General features: G+C 36.7%; 1 protein-coding gene across 1 annotated transcript; it reads right to left on the reverse strand.

Annotated features, from left to right (window-relative positions):
• Nucleotides 1-290: 290 nt before the first annotated feature.
• LOC112696913 (uncharacterized) lies at nt 291-4,662 on the reverse strand. The gene is made up of 10 exons (XM_025749854.3): nt 4,428-4,662; nt 3,431-3,653; nt 3,099-3,256; nt 2,848-2,993; nt 2,670-2,732; nt 2,471-2,563; nt 1,886-2,050; nt 1,527-1,618; nt 1,181-1,326; nt 291-835 (listed from the first exon to the last, which is right to left on the reverse strand). The coding sequence occupies exons 1-10, from the start codon at nt 4,537-4,539 to the stop codon at nt 513-515; spliced, it is 1,521 nt and encodes a 506-aa protein (XP_025605639.1). The 5' UTR covers nt 4,540-4,662; the 3' UTR covers nt 291-512.
• Nucleotides 4,663-21,120: the final 16,458 nt, after the last annotated feature.

Consider the following 21,120-nt stretch of genomic DNA (forward strand, 5'->3'; position numbering starts at 1 on the left):
ATTTGAAAGCCGAATTGAGTTCATTATAATTTTAGGGATCAATTTGAATTGGATCTCAAATATCAGGTCAAATTTCTCCATTTTGTATAGATTTGTATAAGATTAGGCTTTTTGTTCTGCGTGTGGGCGTAAGACTTGTCTAAAACTTGATCATAAAAATATTTCATTGTCACTGCTATAATTAAATTTTCATGGTAGGGGAAAAAATAGTATAATTGATCATGCACAAATCCTGTCACCATTTCTATCAAGTCCAAAACTCGAGATTAAAAATAAAATAACACACGAGAAGCAACAAATGATTGGTAATCATGCAATAACTAATGGATTCAGTAAAATTACCCAGGGTTACAATTTGGAAAATTAAGGCAACTATCAAAATTATATCTACATGCTCGTTACAATAAACATAGTACCCAACTACTTACACTACTGTCACTGCTCACTAGCTCTAACAAAAAAGAAAAAAAAAAGGTGCATGCTGATTAGTACATTCTTCTTCATACTCATAGTCACCACCAATTGAAGATTCTACATCTAGTTTCACTTCCTACTTCTGTGGAATCTGACTCGCTTCCCATTTCTTCATCTGAGCTTGCGGTCGGAAGGAGTTTGATTCTGTCTGCATGGTCAATTATCCAGTCGGTGAATTCTGGCGATGCTACCAACTCCGATATAGCTTGCCTAGTGGAATCTTGCGTGAACTCATCCCACTCATTCTTTGTGAACTTCTTTCTGTTGCGGGTCTTGTGAAAGGTGGAATAGTAATCCTGCCCAGCTCGCGACCCAGAAGAATGTGGAGTGATACTAGGCGTCGGTGATAATGATACCACACCTGAAACAGATAAGCGGATCCTTTAACATAATGTTCCAGAAACTTCACAGGTTTTGACTTACAGGAAAAGTTTATCAGAAAAAACAAGTATTTATTGTAAGCATTGGATCTTATGGCACATTTAACCGGCAAGTTGAGCCATCTTGATCTCCTCTGTTCTTATTACCACTAAATATTTACTTAATCAGTCAATTTAGTTTGATTTCTTTTAACTATTTCCCAGGAGATATTGCTTGATTCGGCAAAGACTTGCAAACAAAAGCAAAAGGAAAAGATTAGGTGAGGGGATTTGATTAAAGCATATGCAGTAAACTTACATCAGAAAAGTTTGAACATAAAACATACCTCTCACGGGAGAGTCGAACAATGGAGATCTCTTAGGGTTTCTCCAAGCTTTCCCTTTAGGGGGCGTCTTGCTAAGGAATTCAGCACGACCATGTCTTTCTCTCGCCCACTGCTTTGAATAGCTATCATTCCTTGACGTTTCATACCTGCATGAAATCATAATGTCATGTTTCATGTCGATAACTTGATGGCAATGTTTTGACATCCAAAGAAGTGGCCCACAACAAAAAAGGAAAAAAAATCTTTGGACATTCAAGCAACCAGAATAAAAAGCAAATATGTTAACAGTGTCCAGTAGAGGAGACTTTACAAGAACAAAATAACTCGCAGAAAAAGCTATACTTACCAGTCATAAACCCACATTATCAAGGAAGAAAGCTTGCAAACAGCACCGCAAGAGACCAATGCTCCTATTGCTAGAGGAAAATCAATAGTGCTCTGACAAAAATGAAAAACATAAATTCAGAATAAACATGTGAAATGAACATTCTCAAATTAATTGTATGCAAGAGTCCAAAATTCTCAGACAACAGTTCAATTTGTATTTTATCCCATTATGCATCTAGCATTATGTAACTGATTTTCAGGAAACAACAATGATAATTTACACAAGGTGATCCCACGGTGACCTAGCACTACTTGTATGGGAAAGTATTAGATAACAGCAATATTGTTCTTCCCATTATCTATTGAATAAATGCAAACCTGAAAAATGGAGGTGACTCCCATGATGTACATTGCAATTTTCACAAATTGTGCAACCCCAGCATCCACAGTGCCATCTTCTTTTGAAATAACAAATCTCCGAACAATCCAGTAGCCCAAAGCAGCTCCAGCCAAGATGACACCCAGTAGTACAAAAACAGCAACCTGTAGAAGCATTGGCAAAATATGTTACATGAGAATTTAAGATGCGATAGACTAGCCAAGTCCCATAAGGACAGAGACACACAGATGGTCAAAAATTTCAGCAAGAGTTATCCAGCATGAAATACAGGGGAAAACTAGCGATGGGGGATGATAATAATTAGACAATAACCAACTAAAAATATATGGGTTTAAAGAAGCCTACAAAAATATATTTCTCGTCTTATGTAAAAAGTAAAAAAAAATAAACAAATAACATATATGGGTTTTAAGAAGCCTCCGAATATGATTAAGAATCTTGGTCCATATAGATGTTGGCCATTAAATATGCATTCCATGACACAACATAAGTATCGCACAACATAAAAATATAGATAGGCGCCAAGCATGTCCAAAAAAGAATTAGATGGATGAAATACTTACTGGATTGTGCATATCTTCACTCAACCCAAAACTCTGAAGTATTGAATTTACAAATAGAGAGAACTGGTGCAAAAGGAATGATCCAGCTCCAAGCTGAAACAGCACATTGCAATCAATTAGAAGAATAATATAATAATTACATGAAACATGAAGAGACTAAGACTCAAGTTAACAAAGGCCAAAATTAAATCAAACTCACCACAGATCCATATATGGTAAGGTAGAAGATATTTTTTCTTCCAGTTGGCAATAATTTCATGCCCTAGATCACAATTAGGAGAGAAAAAGGTCAGTCGACATGTTAAACAAACCAAGGCAAAAATAGAATAAATAAAACAAAATGCAATCCATATATATAATGAAAATACTTGGTTTACCTGGAAAAGAATGATTATAACAACAAGAAAGATCCCTATAGCCATTGAAGTGCTATAATAAAATGGAACCCAGCTACTAATAATTGGAGCCAACCACAGCAGTGCCAACCCCAGCACAAGAAAAATGAGGCGCCACTGCTGAAAATCTGCAAAATTTTTAATAACACACATATAAGCACCAGTTTTTACAAAACTTGACAAAACACAATAATATAATCTTATTCTTTTCTTATGAGATGGAAGAACCATACCTTCTTCAAGAGCAACTGTAACAGAACCTGAAACTTGACCATTAATCCCCACATCAATGTACTTGGTGTCATAAGGTGACATAACAGAATTCCATATCCCCTTTTGGATCCTCTTCCACTCATCCTTTTGACACTGGCACAATCCAAGAGAATTATTCCTGAACATAGTTTGCAAATTAGTAAAAACACTCTTCATATAGCGTTTTGCAAGAAGTTGAAACGAGATGCATGTTTGCGTGGGTGTGTGCACCTAAGAAGTGAGATGTTTGTAACACTAAATTAATAAGAAAAGTACTACGATGATTGATGAATAATCAAAGTTATGCACATACCTGTGAAAACAAACCTGAATTTTGCTATGTAACCTCTCCGGGATTGCAGCAGAGGGGGCCACAGAAACATGGAATGAACTGGCATAGCTACCAAGTTTCAACCTTGAGATACCAGAAACTTGAACACGTTCGCATCGAAAAGTGTCTTTAGCCCCATGAGCAGCCGAATGCCCCAAAAGTGGGGCAGGGGTGATATCCAGAATCGGCTTTTCAATATCAATACCTGCAGTTGTAAAGCATTCAGATTATTATCAAATACAACAATGATGGATTAAAAATAGAAAAACAGAACAGAACAATTAGAAGACTAATGATACTATAAAATAAAGTGACCATTTCACTATAACACAATCACAATATAAAAAAAGGGGAGTGATTCTAGTTATTGTCTCAGGAAACAAGAACACAGCTCCCTAAGATTTTTCTGGAAACCCATCAACAAAAGCACCTTTGGACTAAAACAACTATATATTGCGATATCTTGAGTACGTAGTATAGTAATGGCATTTTCTCTTTTCCCAAAACCAAAAAAGAGGACTCTACCCTGTGAAACAATAGAAGTTCAGTTGCAATCAAATTTCCCCAACATAGCTACGATGATCAATGAGACTCAACACTTGACTAACCCAAACTCCACTATATCCAATCAAAGACACAGACCAAGACACGTCAATAACACCTAACCCAAAATTCATTTTCCCCTCGGGCAAGTAGAAAACCGCCCAAAAATAAGTTATGTTTCAAATTAAGAAAAACCCTAAACTCAGATACTCATTAAAAAAAATAAAAAAAGAGAAAGCTTCAATTAAATATGCTTAGAAGTTAGAACCCATTGCATTGGTGACCAGTGAAGTATGTGTGGGGTTCCCAGCGAAAACCAAAGTAGGAACAACTGAAAAGCGAGTACACCAAGTAAACAGAAAATCGAAGAATGGGAACAGAGTAATAAATAAAAAAACATATAGGAAGAAGAGGTAGAAGAAGAAGAAGAAGGGACCTGAGAGTGTAGATGGATTATGGTGATCTGGGTCGGCAAGTGAGGAAATGAAGAGCAACAGGAAGAGGAGGGTGGTTGTTACGGTGGCGGCCGCCGTGGAGAACCACCCCATGATGGCAAAAGCAAAGGAGAATTAGACCCGCGCTCTTTTTGTGCCTTGAAAATTGAAAAGCTTGAATTTTGATTAAAGACAAAGGAAGGACTGAAGGAGTGGTAGTAATAATAGTCTGGTTGCGCTACTGTGGCAGTGGCTTATTTATATTTCTATTTTTTGGGGATTTGATTTGCACCGCGTCGCGTTTGTTTAAGGCAACGATTTTTATTTTTTATTTTTTCCTTTTACGCGGGTAATGGATTTTGGAATGGGATGAAAAGTTAGGGTGTCCGGAACTTGGGATACATGTTAAGTAGAAAATAATTTTTGTAAATAATGTTAATAATGGGGTTTTAAAATTGATCAAATAAAATAAAAATATATTTTATTTTTAAATTATTTTTAAATTTTAACATTAGAATAATTATTTACACACTTAGTGAATTGAACATCTAGTTATTATTAATTGTGTATGAGTAAACCAAATCAAAATTAATAATCACCAAACAACTAAAAATCAACATAATCATCTGTATATTTATTGAATTGAACATTCAATATATCCATTATTCACATTGTTTAGTATTTTTATTGTCTCCCTATACTTTTTCTTTAGATCAAACTCAATCTTCTTGATTTTTTACTCTTGTTTTTTTTTTTTTTTTGCATTTTGCTAACTAACCACACGTTAAGAATACTATAAAAGAAAATAAATGTTATAAAAAAATCTTGGTTCACATATGTATTGATTAATTTATTGCAAGTAAACGTATACTAGTAGGAAATAGAGAAAATGAGCGGAAGAGCGAGCGGAGGAACGAGGATTTGAGGGTGAAACACGATGAAAAAGATAATAATGACGTCGGAAGAGATAAGGAAAAAAGTATGGAAGGATATATATCAAGTGACAAGGAAGATACTTCTCAAGAAGTGATTTAAAGAAACCATCGAAAGTCTTTTTCAAAGACAAGATTGTAGGTGCAACGAAGGCTAAGACTTTTGCCCTAGTAAGAACATTGTCTGGAGATGGTATTACAGTATTGAAAGGCAAGAAAGGTGATTCTCAGCCACTTAGTGTAACATTCACGAAAGAGGCAAAAAATTTTCTTGCAGAACCATACAGATCAAAATCTTGGATAAGCATTATAGTTATGCTACTCTCTCTCTCTCATAAACTTAGAATAATTTGCACATTAAAGGCGGTTTTGATCTGTTGGACGTGGGATTTGGATACTTTCTGGTGAAATTTGATGTTGCTGAGGATCGATATAAGGTCATGCTTGGAGTTCCTTGGTTGATCGAGGAACATTATGTGGCAATGAAATCATGGGATGAGGAGTTCAAACTGTGTGGACAATTTTTTGGATCAACACTGATGTGGATTAGGGTTTCAAGACTTCTAATTTAGTGCTACTAGGAGCAGGCAATGCTTCGTATTGCAGCTGTAATAGGGAACCCGATCAAAGTGGATTTAGCTACTAAATTGGCACAGAGAGGTAAATACCCCACGTTTGTGTTGAAATTAACCTAACCAGTCATAAAAAGATTATTGTGAAAAGCGTTACTCATGATGTGGAATATAAAAGTCTTAATCTTATTTGTGATTCTTATGCATGATATGGTCATGATAAATTAATGTGCAAGGAGTTATGATGCTTGGTGGTGATATAGGTGACGGTAAGGTCCATCTAAGCATACAGCCGCCGGGGAACTCAAGTCCTAAAATTCAAAAACAAGTTGAAATGAAAACTTGTGATTTAGGCAAAATTTCAAGAACAAATCATGGAACTGATTCTAGTGCAAAATCAGCGGCTGATCGTTTGCATGAAATTCATGTAGACTTGCCATGCAAAGGAGATGAGGAAGGATGGCAGCAAATAAACCATAAGGATAACTTCAAATTGTTATAGAAGCCCAATTTTAAGGCCTGAGTCAAAAGTCAAAGCAAACATTCTAAAGTATTGGGTCAAAAGCCTAAGTATCACTGATGACTAGGTGCTCGATGATGCAGTATTGCTGAACTTCCAAAAAAATTCTGTTTTGCTTAAAACTAGGTCGTCACAACTCGTGCCTCTTTCAATGAAGTTTTGAATAAGATTAGGGAAAGGCTGACCAGCTGGATACTTAACAGGGCTGGATGACTTTGCTTGGTTAACTTAGTAATAACTACTATTCCTACATACCACATGTAAGTTTTTCTCTTCCCAAAAGGAATAACAGACAAATTAGAAGCTATGATGAGGAATTTTCTTTGGAAAGAGTAGTTAAATGGTACAGGGTTAAATCCGATTTGTTGAAAAGTTTTGATCACTCTAAAGAAGTATGGAGATTTGGAGATTAGAGATCCTTATTCTACTAATATTACTTTACTTGGGAAATTAATGTGGCAATTTTTTCATCAATCGGATAAGTTATGAGTACAATTGATGGTTGCCAAATACCAATCTTCTCATGATGATAGTTTTGATTTCTCAATGGGTAAGGGCTTTCATGTTTGGAATAGCTTGTGAAAAGCTTTAGGTGTTTTGAGGAAGGGTTTTGCTTGGTGTATAGGTGATCTTAATCAGAATTTCTGGTTTGCTAAGTGGAGGAAATAAGGGCCGCTATCTAATACGATGGACTATATTCACATTTTTAATTCTAACCTCTATATTTCGAACATTTGGTCACATGGTAAGTGGCACTTTGAGAACATATATTTACCCTTTAACTCATAATTTGAAAGTCAACATGCTTTCTTCCAATTCGAATGCTCAAGCGGGTTTGGAATCAAGTTTGTATTGGTTTGGGTCAACTTTGAAGATTTGTAATACGAGTAATGGCTATTTGTGGTTGAGCGAGAAAAAGTTCGGCTAGGGCCTGAAAGGAGAGGAAAAATTGGCTTTGAGTTTGGTGTCAACTTATTCTGGAAAATTATAAATTCTTGGCTTGGCTATGTCTTAGAGATGCTCTGCCCATTACAGTTTTTAGATTCAAGAAAAGTATGCCAAATTTAGATAGGTGCCTAAGGTACCTTGCCTCCCAAGAATCAGTATTACTTTGCATTTAGGATTATCCAAAAGCTCAATTAGTTTGGTAGAATTTAAAGATTACTCAACACCCCTTGAATTTGATTGATTGGTTCTTTAAGCATAGTAAAGAACACCCATTTAGATTCTTTTTGGGGATTTGGTGAATTTGGCGAGTGAGGAATATGATATTTTTAAAGTAGACGAACCTTGATCCTGTGAGAAAGTGACAGGTATAGCTTTAGCTTCAGAGAAGGAACTTATGCATATTCGTTACAAAAAAGGTCAAAAATTGTCGAAATTACCGACAAATTCTCAAAAAAAAATTCGATGGTATAAACGTCATTGGTAATGACTTATCAACGAATCTTTGGTTACCGACACTAATTACTGTCAAAATTTTTTGATGGTAAGTGTTTGCAAGACAACCAACTTGCGGTGACGTTACTGTCAAATATTTTCTGTAATGTTGGCGCCCTTTTTAATGTTTTCCCGCCTTAACTACCATCGGAAATTTCAATTGGAAATTCTGATAGTAATATTATTTAATAAAAATATTTAAAAAAATTAAAATAAGCCATCGAATTGATTCCATGCAAAATCCAACGGTAATATTTTTTAATAAAAAATTTTATTTAGTTTTTTTAACTATGATTATCATAATTATAACCTGATTAAAACTAGTTAAAAATTAATAAAAAACAATATAATAATGTAATCTCGTCACTGAAATAACAAATAATGATGTGTAACTATACAAAATAAAACACTAGACCTTGCAGGTCCCATAATCATTGTGGTCCTCCTCCTTCTGATGGTCCCACTACTGGGTCCTAAAGTCGAATGCACAGTGGATGTAGAGGGTGACTGAGTAGTCGTCGGGGGATGAGTCACCTGCCCTCTACCCCGACCATTAGGGCAACTCTTAGCATTATGTTTCCTGGTCACGTCTACTTAAAACAAATAATTAAAATAGTTAAAAACATCATAATCCAAATTCAATATATAATATAGAGAATGATTACCACGCATATAAATCTAGCATATGACATGCAATATAATATTTGATCTAAATCGAACATATAACATAACACAATTGAACATAAGTTTACCCTCATTCAGATTCCTCTTTTTCTTCTTCTTCATCCCCAATAACCCCTTGTTTCATTATCCTCTTTGAATTTTACTTTTTGATCATCGAATTATTCTTCTTCGTCGTCCTCATCATGCCCTTCTTCTTCTTTGACGTCCTCTTCTTCTGGTAGATGAATGTCATTATCAACCCTAAGATTAATGATTTCATCAACCATAAAAGGTGACATTATGGTGATAGGATTGTTGATGTCAACCACTAACCTAGAAGGAATCAGGTCATCAACTTGGTAAGGTTGTTGGTCTTCCGTCCAAACTCGGTACGACCTCTTAGTTTAGTCTTAATTATTACCGCCCAACTAGACTTACACTTTCTGGGTAAGACAAATAGTATACTTGTCGTGCATTTTGGGGGGTAAAATGAAAGGGTCATAATGTCTATATTTCTTGGACATATTCACTTCAGCGATATTGTAATCTTTATCCTTCCATGTTCTGTATTGCAAACTTAGATCAAATCACTCACATTTAAACACAAATATTGCGTATATAGTGAAACAAAAATATTGTGGTTGAATTATATTGTGAAACATACCAAATCAATCTGAATGACCACTACTTATGTCTTCGCGGACCCAAACCCCAGTGTTATCTATTTTCTTACCCACTAACCATTTAAAAGAATGAAATCGATAACCATTGACGTTGTAAATTGGATAGCTCATCCCCTGGCCCCAACTAAGTGTGACAAGTTTAGCATCTGTTGTGTCATACAGATTCGACTAAATGTATTCCTTGAACTAAGGTGGAAACTTATCGAGTGAAGAATCAGGATTTGTTTTTTAAAATAACCTATGTTAAAGGAGTATTACACAATGATTAATTACCTAAATAAATTACACTAATCCTTGAAACATATAACAATTTATGTTAATAAGTTAGCATACTTACCTTACATATAGTGAAATTTGATCATATTTTAGCAATACATGCAGATGTGCAACCTCGACTTCCTTCTAATTTAACTAGTGTTCACTTCCTGCGCCCAGTGCATTTCCTTCTTAATCAAAGATCGAGTATTTTGGTCCACTGAATGAGGATTCTCCTCTATCATCATTCCTACCAATTCTAGTCATCCGGATTTTAACATGTGGCTAAAAATAGAAAGAATAAAATGCTAAAGTCTCTTCAGAAAGAAATGTTCTATTTTTCACAGTTCACTTGAGTGACCTTATCAATTTTTCAAAGGGATATATCCATCTAAATTGGACTAGCCTGCACATTTTTGCTTCATAAGGCAGGTAAATTAGTAAGTGTTCCATAACATTGAAAAAACTAGGGAAAAATATTCCCTTTAGCTTACACAATATCAGAGGGATGTTCTTTTCCATCAATAAAAGATCGTCAACTCTTAGTTTCATAACACACAACTCCCTAAAAAACTCACTTATCTCTGTGAGAGATTTTTAGATATTACTAGGAAGTTCTCTAAAGGCAACAAGAAGCAACGACTCCAAAAAAATATGGCAGTCATGACTCTTCAACCCAGCAAGCTTGCCTTGAAAGACATTTGCACATCTCCCCAAGTTAACGACAAAATAATCCAGAAATCTAATACCTTAATCCACATACAAATATTCTGTCTTTGTTCCTTTGTTAAAGCATACACATGCTTTGGCTTAAATCACCATTCGTTATCAAGTCTCTTTAAGTTTAAATAAGGTTGCTTGCAAATTTCTCCCAAGTCTAACCTAACATTATCATTATCCTTGTTTCGATCATCATTCATGATCGTGTGCATGATGTTATCAAACATTTTTTTCAATATGTATCACATCTAGGAAATGGCAAACTAAGTTATCCTTCCAGTAATGAAGTTCCTAAAAAATACTTTGCTTCGTCCAGTTATGCTCTTTCTCGTGGCCTTGAGTTTGAAAACCCCTTCCATTATCAATGGTTCTTGGGACACGACATTCTGCCTTGAGTAGACTAACCTGAAAATATCCTATATGTAGGAAAGTCATTGATGGTCATCAATGCAGCATGTGTTCGAAAGTTTATTTTAGTTGAAATATTGTACGTTTCTACTCCAACATTCAACAATTCATTCAGCTCATCAACCAAGCTAAGGGTTGTAGGAAAACATATATTTTGGCTTTAGGGTTGCTTAGACCAAGAATGATACAAAATAGGAATATGTATGGATCTTTCATGCATATTTTGCGAGGTAGATCATAAGGAGTCACTACAATAGGCCAACAGGAATACGGGTTACCAAAGTTAGAGTTCAGTACGAATCCATCAGAACACAATGCTAATCTTACATTTTGAGGCTCGCTGGCAAAGAGAGGGTGAACTCGATCAAAGTGTGTCCAAACTTCTCCGTGTGCTGGATACATCATAAAAATCATCATCTCTCTTATTGTTATAATAACTTATCATATGAGGTGCCAAACTCATGGACGCATACAATCTTTTTAGCCAAGGGATTAGGGATAAGTAGTGCATTTTTTTAGTAGATTTACCAATCGTCTCCGTTTCTACTAGATACCTAGGTTGACTCGCAAACTTTGGAAGTCATGAGTTCTGTATCCACTCGTAATAAAGCATGCAACCTTTTATGCAGCAATAAATTTTCACCTTATTTTAGTCCTAGCTTTGACGTTGGTTTCTTTGCCTCATAATGGTTACGGGGGGATCCCAATAGTTCCGACTGGTATTAGTTTGTTACAAAGGGTAGTCCATTTATTAAATGACTCCTGAGTGTGGTTTGACTCGAACGTAATACTCATCATTTGGGCATAGGCAGGCAATTTAGAATGAACACAACCGTCAAACATTGATTACGCGACGGACTCTAACATATGATAAAATCTAGTCGCATTTGGGTTAGAAGCTTCCTCGACACTTTTCATAGCTTGAAGAGAGACAGAGAGAAATATATATATATATATATATATATATATATATAGAGAGAGAGAGAGAGAGAGAGAGAGAGAGAACTCGCGGACAAATGGGTGCAGACTCGAACTTAATACTCATCATTTGGGCATAGGCAGGCAATTTAGAATGAACACAACCGTCAAACATTGATTACGCGACAGACTCTAACATATGATAAAATCTAGTCGCATTTGGGTTAGAAGCTTCCTCGACACTTTTCATAGCTTGAAGAGAGACAGAGAGAAATATATATATATATAGAGAGAGAGAGAGAGAGAGAACTCGCGGACAAATGGGTGCAGTGATGGTGGCCACGACAGATGTCACTGACAGCGACAATGAAAGCTGGTGATGGTGAGAAAAGAAAGAGAAGAGAGAAGAGAGGAGATAGGGGGAAGATTCAAAAATGAAGGTGAGAATTCAAATTTAATTAGGTTCACCGTCAAAGTTTTTGTTAATATGAACATCCAAAACCAAAACTAAACTAACCCTTAGAGTTCCTATAACACCCCCATTAATGAGTAGAGTTGTTACACTAGTATTTTGTGCGTATAGCTACCTTTGAAGGAAACAAGGTACGATAGAGTTAAAGTGCACTAGAACCCTCGGTCAAACTTACATATTTAAGGCTAGAGTGACCATAAAAATGTAAAAATTAAGCTGAGGCCATGGTTCTACAGAGGATGAATGAACCTAATCTGGGGTGGAACCCTGAAAGTAAATAAGAAAATAAAGTTAAGGTTCAATGAAAGATATTCAAAAAATAACAGAATAGGTTATGGTGTGCGGCAAGGTATAACCCACTTGCAAGTAGTAACTAGAGTTTCAGCATAGCCTCACGCAGAGGATGACGAGACACCCGAAGGAGGCAGAGACCGGCAACCAGAAACATAGCGTGGAGGAAGGATAATGGAGACAGGCAGCGCAAAAGGAATGCAAAAGGAGAAACAGAGGATTACAAGTGAGGGTAATTATTGGAGAGGCAGCGACATTTGAGGGAGGAGCAACGATTGAGGGCTTGCGAGAGACAGTGAACACGGCGGAGGGTTTGCAAGAGAGAGAGAGTGAGCGCTGAGATGGATGGAGCGTCGATGGAGGGAGCGCCGAAGGAGGGGTTGTGAGAAAGGGTTGCGCGATGAACTCTGTGTTTAGCGATGAAGAGGGTTAGAGGCATTGGATGCGCAGTGAAGAAGTTTGGAAGTGTGACGAAGAGGGTTTGGAAAATAAAGCCCTGTGTTAGGGTTTCGTCAGTAACTAGTTTAATGAATAGAGAAGAGTGAATAATAGTAAAGTGTTTTTCTCAATATTTTAACATAACTCTATTGGCACGCTTTAACAACATCACCGTAATGTAACTCTATTGGCATGTTTTAAAAGCGTGCCTGTTGCTCTCTATGACCACATTTAATAAGTGTGACATCAAAAAGCATGGCCAAATCTCTAATATATCACTGCCCTCATAAAAGCGTGGCCGTTGACCTTTTTAGGCCATGCTTTTGAAGCGTGATAAGAAAAAGTGTGGCCAAATTCTAAGTTGTTGATTTTAGACTAACTTGATTGAACTTGGTTAACAAAAATACTTGGATGTAAAACATTATTCGTTTCTTAATTAACCAATATGAGTAGAAATTTTACATCCTTATCTTACCTCTGTAAGAAAATCGAGTGCCAATAGAATTACGTTACGATGATGTTTTTAAAATTCTGTCGACATGTGCTTCAAAAGTGTGGCTTAAAGATATGATTAGTTGAGATAAGAAATAATAGTATTTATCTATTAATTAATATTCTTCATTTTAAAATTATATAATACTTTTTAATTTTATCTCTTAAATAATCTTGCTTGTAACAACTATTTTGGATTAAAAAATATTTTATGCCATAAAAATCATAACAAATAAATTTTCTAATTAAATGAGAGATAATTAATATTTGAAAATTATAATTAGTAGTAGAACAATTGTTTAAAAGCATAGAAGTTAGTTTTGATATATTAAAATATGTATATTTTTTTGCATAGTCATTTAATTACATTTATTCTTTTAGATAATTATTTACATAATGAAGGTAAAAGGTAGGTTTTTTAATTACAATACATAATTAAATAGATGCATAAAATCTTTAATCTGACAATATATCAAAATTAAATTAAAAAACAGATAAAAAATTTTAATTATTTTAAAAAGAAAGAAAGAAAAATTATTGTAAATTAAGTTTATGTTATTTTATATAAATATACTTTTCGTATACAAGTTTAGTTTTTTTTTATATTTTTATATAATTCTAGTTTCAAATTATAAATACTAGTGTATCAATATGTACTAACGCGCTAATTAATTTAGTCTTTTATTATCAATACGTTATCTATAATTTAATTAAAATATTTTAAGTTTAACTTTTAGAAATAAAAAATATTTTTTATAAATTATATATGATAAATAGTATTTTAAGAATAAAAGTGTTTATAACTCTTTTTAATTTTCATATTTTAATTATATTTTTAGTATAATTAATAATGTTCAACAAAATTTATTTTAGGAAAAAAGACAAATTAGTCCCTGAGCTTTTATTTCATGGACAAATTCGTCCCTACAGATCTTAAAATACAAAAATGCCCTACTATTCAAAGCGCATGACGGATCGATCCTTCGGAGACAGGTGATGTGGTAATTAGTTGGCGTTGTATTTGTCTATGTGGCGAGACGGGATGGTTGAAGAAGGTTTATGTGTCCATTGGGAAAAAAGTCTTGGACAAATAGGTCCCTGTGGCTTAAAACGGCAACGTTTGAGAACATTGCGTTTAAACGTAATTCCAAAGAAGCCCATATAAATCTCACACAATTACTTGATACCCTAGCACACATATGTATGATCTTTTCCCTCAAAAAAGAAAAACAATATTTGATCTTCTCCGGTTCTTCATTTTTTGTTAAGGTTGCATCAGTGAAGCTTCGTTGGTGGAGTTAACTGTGTCGTCTATACCGGTAAGTACCTTTATAATGAAAGTCATTGGGTTTGTGCTTTCAAACATTATTTGCTATGCATGTCGTGGGTTATGGTTTCTGTGTAATGTAGTTAGTGAGGGACATGGAAGATGGGTTGTTTGGGTTTTAGGGCTTAGGTATTTCTCTGATTTGCTAATGCTTAGTGCTGATCATGGTAGACAAGTTTGGTAAAGTGGTCCATATCTGAGTATTTTCTGCCGAACAATGTTGCAGATGGACGATATTTTTGTGGTTCCTATTTTTTTATCACGGGGGGCTATTTTTCAAGGGTCCCTACTAGTGAGTTAGTTTACCTACATGGTAAAGTTGAGAGGTTCCCACTGATGGACTTGGATTTTGTAAATTTCGGTGATTTGATAACATTGTTCAGAGGACTAAGATATCAAACTTACAAGGAGGCATACTGGTATGATCCAAAGAGTAAGGATATAGAGTCATGGCCGCATGTATTGAGGGGAGATGCAGGAATCATCCATATGCGTCAAGCTAAGATGAAAAACAAATACACTGATGAATTCTATGTATTTTTTATCACCCTATTGATGACCCAAAGCTTGCAGATGGTGCTGGTAAGGAAAATGATGAGGTAGTGAAAGATGTCGTTCGTGTTGAAATGGAGGAATTGGATCCGTCGTTGACTGAGCATGATAGTTACGAGAGTGCAGAGGATGAATTGTATGCATCTCCACCTCCCGATTATGAAAGAAACAGTGATAGTGGGGAATATGGTGTCAGTAGGACTATATCTGGCAAAGGAAAGAGGAAACAAGTGCCTGGTTCCTCTAAGAGAACCAATCAGCCCAAGAAGCAACCCAAAAAACAAGCAAGACGTGTGTCTTAGAGAATAAGGTCTAATGCAAGAAAGAGTGGGCTTGCGTCTGAGCCCGAGACAGGTAGGCCTGCAAGACAGTCCAATAGGTCTAATCCTGCAAGGGAGCCCAATAGAACTAGAGGGGCAAGGCCAGTACTAGTGGACTATATCCGTGATATAGACACAGATGATGATGATATTGTATGGGAGTATGAGTCTGAGGAGCTGCATACACCCATTTCTTCTGAGGATGAGGGAAGCAAACATCGTTGGCCTGAGTTCAATGACCAATATAGTTTCGGAGAAGGAAGATTGAAGCTTGGAACAAGATTTTCTACAGTTGAGAGGTTCAAAGAGGTTGTGAGGATACCTTTATTGTTGAAGGCAGGGAGTTGATTTGGATCAAGAATGAGAGAGAAAGAGTTAGGGTTGGGTGCAAGGATGAAGAGTGTCCTTGGATTTTCCACTTATCTTACAATAGGCAATTACAATGCTTCCAAGTCAAGACTTATAGAAATGAGCACACTTGTGCCAGGGACCTTGAAAGTAATATAGCTGATCAACACTGGATCAACATGAAGGTGGAGAAAAGGATGCTAACACACCCGCATATGACCACTCATGAAACTATTGATTTTCTGAGAGAAGACTTTGACCTTACTGCACATTCAAAGATGGTGTATAGAGCTGTGAAGGAGGCAAGAGAGAGGATGATGGATAATGAAAGGGAACAGTACGAAAAATTGCAAGACTACTTATTGGAGATACAAAGAAGTAATCATGTGTCTTCTTCATTGCTAGACCTAACTCCTCAACCTCAAGCACCCCCTACATTTGACAAGTTGTATGTTTGTTTCGAGGCCTGCAAGCTGGAATTTAAAAGTGGCTGCAAAACATTGATCTACCTAGATGGAGCATTTCTTAAAACCTACCATGGGGGGCAACTACTTTCGGCCATTGCACAAGATGCTAACAACCAGTTCTACGTAGTTGCATATGTAGTTGCAAGATATGAAAACAAAGAATCATGGAGGTGGTTCCTAACACTATTGCAAGAGGATATTGGTGATGTGAACAACCACGGTTGGAATTTTATGTCGGACCAACATAAGGTTAGTTCCCTTTTTGTCAATCCTTATTTGTTGTGTTAGTGATTTAGTAGATTAAATTTGTTTGTAAACTTGGATTAATTCATTCATTGTTATTAGGGCCTGCTACCTGCACTGAAAGAGGTAATGCCTAATGCACATGTCAGAAATTGTGTCATGCATATGTGATGAGCGGATAATTTATACGCTTTTTGGCATTATTTTTAGGTAATTCTTAGTAGGATCTAGCTACTTTTTGAGATGTTTTTATTAGTTTTTATGCAAAATTTATATTTCTGGACCTTACTATGAGTTTTTTGTGTTTTTCTATGATTTCAGATATTTTCTGGCTGAAATTGAGGGACCTGAACAAAAATCGGATTCAGAGGATGACAAAGGACTGCTGATGATGTTGGATTCTGACCTCCCTGCACTCAAAGTGGATTTTATGGAGCTACAGAACTCCAAATGGTGCGTACTTGATTGCGTTGGAAAGTAGACATCCAGAGATTTCCAGCAATATATAATAGTCTATACTTTGCTCGAGTTTTGACGACGCAAACTAGCGTTCAAACGCCCCTTCTCTGCCCTATTCTGAAGTCAAAACACCAGAACTGGTATAAAAGTTGGAGTTAAACGCCCAAACTGGCACCAAAACTGGCATTTAACTCCAAGAGAGGTCTCTACACATGTAAAGCTCAATGCTCAGCCCAAGAACACACCAAGTGGGCCCGGAAGTGGATTTCTGCATCATTTACCTATTTTTGTAAACCCTAGTAGCTAGTTTCATTATAAATAGGACCTTTTACTATTGTATTTTCATCTTTGGATCATCTTTTGATCTCTTGATCACATTTTGGGGGCTGGCCTCAAGGCCATGCCTGGACCATTATCACTTATGTATTTTTAACGGTGGAGTTTCTACACACCATAGATTAAGGTGTGGAGCTCTGCTGTTCCTCGAGTATTAATGCAAAGTACCATTGTTCTTCTATTCAAATTCATGCTTATTCTTGTTCTAAGATATTCACTTGCACTTCAACCTGATGAATGTGATGATCCGTGACACTCATCATCATTCTCACCTATGAACGCGTGACTGACAACTACTTCCGTTCTACTTAAGATTGAGCGTGTATCTCTTAGCCTCCATTCTGAAAGATCGGAGTCTTCGTGGTATAAGCTAGAATTATTGGTGGTCATTCCTGAGATCCGGAAAGTCTAAACCTTGTCTGTGGTATTTTGAGTAGGATCTGGGAAGGGATGACTCTAAAGAGCTTCAAACTCGCGAGTGTTGGGCGTAGTGACAGACGCAAAAGAATCACTGGATTCTATTCCAACACGATCGAGAACCGACAGATGATTAGTCGTGCAATGACAGCGCATTTGGACCATTTTCACTGAGAGGACGGGAGGTAGCCATTGACGCTGGTGAAACCCGAACATACAGCTTGCCATAGAAAGGAGTATGAAGGATTGGATGAAGGCAGTAGGAAAGTAGAGATTCAAAAGGAGCAAAGCATCTCCATACACTTATCTGAAATTCTCACCAATGAATTACACAAGTATATCTATCTTTATTTTATGTGTTATTTATCTTTTCACTTATTAAAACTCCATAACTATTTTTATCCGCCTGACTAAGATTTATAAGGTGACCATAGCTTGCTTCAAACCGACAATCTCCGTGGGATCGACCCTTACTCACGTAAGGTATTACTTGGACGACCCAGTGCACTTGCTGGTTAGTTGTGCGAAGTTGTGACAAAGAAGTGAGATTACAATTGTGCGACCAAGTTGTTGGCGCCATTGTGTATCACAATTTCGTGCACCAATATGTGGATGAATTTTATAAACCGATTCAAGGATTTGTATATAAGAGAAATAGTGTGGGACTGTGCAAGATGCACAACCATCTCTGAATTCAAGTCAACCATGGAAAGACTGAAATAAGTGAACAAGGATACTTGGGCCTACCACATGAAATTTTATCCTGCTACCTGGATTAGAGCATACTTTAGCCATGGTCCCAAGGTCGACAACCTAACAAACAACATATGCGAGTCATTTAACGCAAAGGTGTTGAAGTATAGATGCAAGCTGATACTTACAATGTGAGAGGTATTACGGTGCTATATGATGCGGCGAATGGTTCAACACCAGAAACTGCTGGGGACTCATGAAGGGAAACTCGCGCCAGTACAAGAGAAAAGGCTGAAGAGGCTTATCAAACCAAGCAACAAATGGACAGTGGAGTGGATTGGTGATAACGATCGCAAACGTTTTGAAGTCACGTACATGGGCTCTAAAGTTGATATGGATTTGATTAAGCATAGCTGCTGGTGTAACAAATGGCAACTCACTGGTCAGTCAAAGCCTGAAGTTTTAATCATGCTGTGAATTTCAATTTTAATCATACTGTAAATTTCAATTTTAATGATGTTGTGAATTTCAATTTTAAACATGCTGTGAATTTTAATAATGATTATGCCATTTTATTGTTGTGATACTGTTGTCTTGCTATAAAGGGATGCCGTGCATTCATGCTATAGCTGCAGTAAGAAAAAGACATGATAACCCTGATGATTATATGAATCCATGGCTATGTATGGAGTCTATTAAAAAGACATACGAACGCTTCATCCAGCCAGTAACTAGTAAGGAATACTGGACAAGGTCTGAGTATACTAAACCTGCTCCATCCGTGTTAAAAAGACTAATTGGACGTCCCAAGGTGTATAATAGACAGAAAGACCCAGCTGAGACTGTTATTGATGATGACAAGTTAAAGATGACTTTCTATGTCACGTGTAGCAAGTGTGGTAAGAGGGGACATAACTACAAGATGTGCAAAGGGGCACCATCCAACCCAAACTGGAAGCCAAAAATGAAAAAGCCAAGGAAAAAGCCCAATGAATGCCTCTCACTTGTGGTGCTTCCATTGTCACAGTCAGCCCCTCAGGAAGAGGTAGTACTTAGTTACTCAGGGATGTAACTGTCCCCGCGATAATAAATTCAGGGGTTTAGTTGTCTATTTCAAAATTACTTAGGGTTTTATCTGACTTTACATTAATTCATTAGGGTTTTAAACGTCTTATTTTATAATATGCTTCATTGAGACTGTTAATACTAAATGCCATTCCAGACTGTGGAGCAGAGTGACCCTGCTGCAACTAACCCTCCTCATGTTGAACAGAATTCTACTAACCGTTCATTTGCTGATGAGGTATCCTCTCATGGACTTTGGTGACTTTTGCTTATTGTTTTTGATGCATTCATAATTCTTTCGACCTTTTTGTAGGGTAATTCGAATACAAATGCTGCCCCGATGTCTGAACAAGAATCTGGACCCTCAGTAGCAGTGGTTACGACACCATCAAGGCCTCTCCAAGCACCATTTAGGCCTCTAACCTAGTCTTCATCATGCCCTGCTCCTAGGCCATTTAGACCTAAGCAAACCATAAAGAGAAAGCCTGTGGCAAACAAACCCTCTCAACTTGTACCACCTCCCTAGCCTGAACAACTGCTGCCTTCTCCATAACAACCAACTACATCAGGAGCCTCTCCACAGACTTTGGCAACTGTAAGTAAAGCAACTCAACGGCTTTTTAAGTTCATCCCTACTCTAGGACTAAGCAAGCCTAGTAGTTAACACTACATGTTTAAGTACATCAACATCCTTTTTGGAAATACTGTGATTTACAACACTCTTTTTGGAAACAATGTGATTGTATAGCTTGCAGGCTTAAGTTATGCCTTATTTTGGCAATAGACATGTTTAGACTTCTTTGATGACATTGATAAACCACTATTTCATGGTTTATATTGTATTTAATTGAGTGGTTTTATCAAGCTTTTCATCCACTTATTCATAAGATTTGCATGATTTTACAATTCCTTCCTAGTTTAGTTCTATGATTGAAAACATGCTTCTTTGGTCTTAATTTAGCTAATCTTAATCCTCTCCTATTACCGTTCGATGCCTTGATCTGTGTGTTAAGTGTTTCAGGCTTCATAGGGCAGGAATGGCTTAGAGAATAAAGAGGAAGCGTGCAAAAATGGAAGGAACATAAGGAATTGAGGAGATGACCAGCGAGAAGTCACGCGGTCGCATGGCTCACACGACCGCGTGAAATGGAAGAAATCAGAGTGACGCGATCGCGTGCCTGACACGACCGTGGGGATTGGAAGCTGCACGAATGACGCGAATGCGTGGATGACGCGCACGCGTGATACGAAAAACGCTGAGTGACGCGATCGCGTAGACGACGCGGACGCGTGACGTGCGCGATCTGCAGAATTACAAAAGTCACTGGCAAAGATTCTGGGCCGCATTTCAACCCAGTTTTCGGCCCAGAAACACAGATTAAAGTCAGGGAACTTGCAGAGACTCAAGAGGCTTTCATAATTCACAATTTTAAGTTTTAGATGTAGTTTTTAGAGAGAGATGTTCTCTCCTCTCTTTTAGGATTTAGGATTAGGATTTCTCTTAAAGGATTTAGGATTTATTATTATTTCAACTTACAATTCTTCTGAGCTCCAGGTTTAATATTCCTTTATTTTGACTTCTCTTATTTTTAATTATATATGTTGCCAATTTGGCTTAATGACATTCATGTTATGATTTTCTTAATTAATATTACTTGAGGTAT

This window comes from Arachis hypogaea, chromosome 6, assembly GCF_003086295.3.
Source record: "Arachis hypogaea cultivar Tifrunner chromosome 6, arahy.Tifrunner.gnm2.J5K5, whole genome shotgun sequence".
In the NCBI taxonomy this organism is placed as follows: Eukaryota; Viridiplantae; Streptophyta; class Magnoliopsida; order Fabales; family Fabaceae; genus Arachis; species Arachis hypogaea.